Source organism: Perkinsus marinus (genome assembly GCF_000006405.1).
Source record: "Perkinsus marinus ATCC 50983 genomic scaffold scf_1104296943500, whole genome shotgun sequence".
Lineage (NCBI taxonomy): Eukaryota > Perkinsozoa > Perkinsida > Perkinsidae > Perkinsus > Perkinsus marinus.
Window position 1 is genome coordinate 1 of NW_003211811.1, and position 880 is coordinate 880.

Here is an 880-nt window from a genome sequence, read left to right on the forward strand (position 1 = left end):
GAGCTCAGGCTCGAGGGTTTGCTGTAGAGCTGGTGGCCTTAAACGTCTATGAAGAGTCGTAAGCCTGGTACAGTATGGCAAACTGGAATAGGCAAGAGGATGGAATTGTAGTGTACAACCGCTACTACTACCGTCTCTACTAGACTCTAATAGGTGGTGGCCTGAGCAGACCAGGAAGTCCAGGACTCCCTTCTATGAAAACAGTCGATTACATTTGAGTACGGCTCTGAGCATTGGGCCTTAATGAGATTATCCGTATTAGTATACGACTTCCGACTCAAACGATGGAGTGTTATGTGGTATCGTTACGGCCTGCAAGTCTTCAGACAATTCAGTGTTAAGGGCCGTAGTGAGAAATTCGAGAAGGCCCGGATGGAGGCCCTTATCCTTTTCCGGCAACTCCGTCGAACTGGTAATGATGGATGCGGTGAGGGGTGATATGGTGAGAGGTGATGGTAGGCAAGCTGGGGAGGGCTCGGCCTGATGTGTGCCCCTCGGGGGTCCGGGGGGTCCACTTCGACCAGAAGGAGAAGGCTTGGACGTGTTGGTGGGGTGAGGCTGGGGTTAGAAGGTATTCACTCTGTTGAGTAGTATGCCTATACTAACTGCTACCTAGGTATGCTATATTCCCTACTGCTGACTGTGGAGGCTTTGATGCTAGCTTTAAGGAGGCTGTTAAGCTCCGGACTAAGAAGAATAGGGAACAATACAAGTTCTGGTTACAGAGGTAGTTACTACACAAACTTGTCCTACAACAGGGGTGGCCTTTTATTAGGAGTCGACATAGGAGTGGTCGCTTCCCATTGGGGACAGAGAGGACTTAGTCATGTTGCTTCAAGTGGTGTTTCTGTTGATCTCTCTTGATTCACGTTGAGTCGCT

General features: G+C 49.5%; 1 protein-coding gene across 1 annotated transcript; it reads left to right on the plus strand.

The window, feature by feature from the left end:
* Positions 1 to 294: 294 nt before the first annotated feature.
* Positions 295 to 731, plus strand: Pmar_PMAR007750 (hypothetical protein; the record flags this gene model as incomplete). The annotated part of the gene is made up of 3 exons (XM_002781183.1): positions 295 to 427; positions 460 to 571; positions 617 to 731. The coding sequence occupies 3 exons, from the start codon at positions 295 to 297 to the stop codon at positions 729 to 731; spliced, it is 360 nt and encodes a 119-aa protein (XP_002781229.1).
* Positions 732 to 880: the final 149 nt, after the last annotated feature.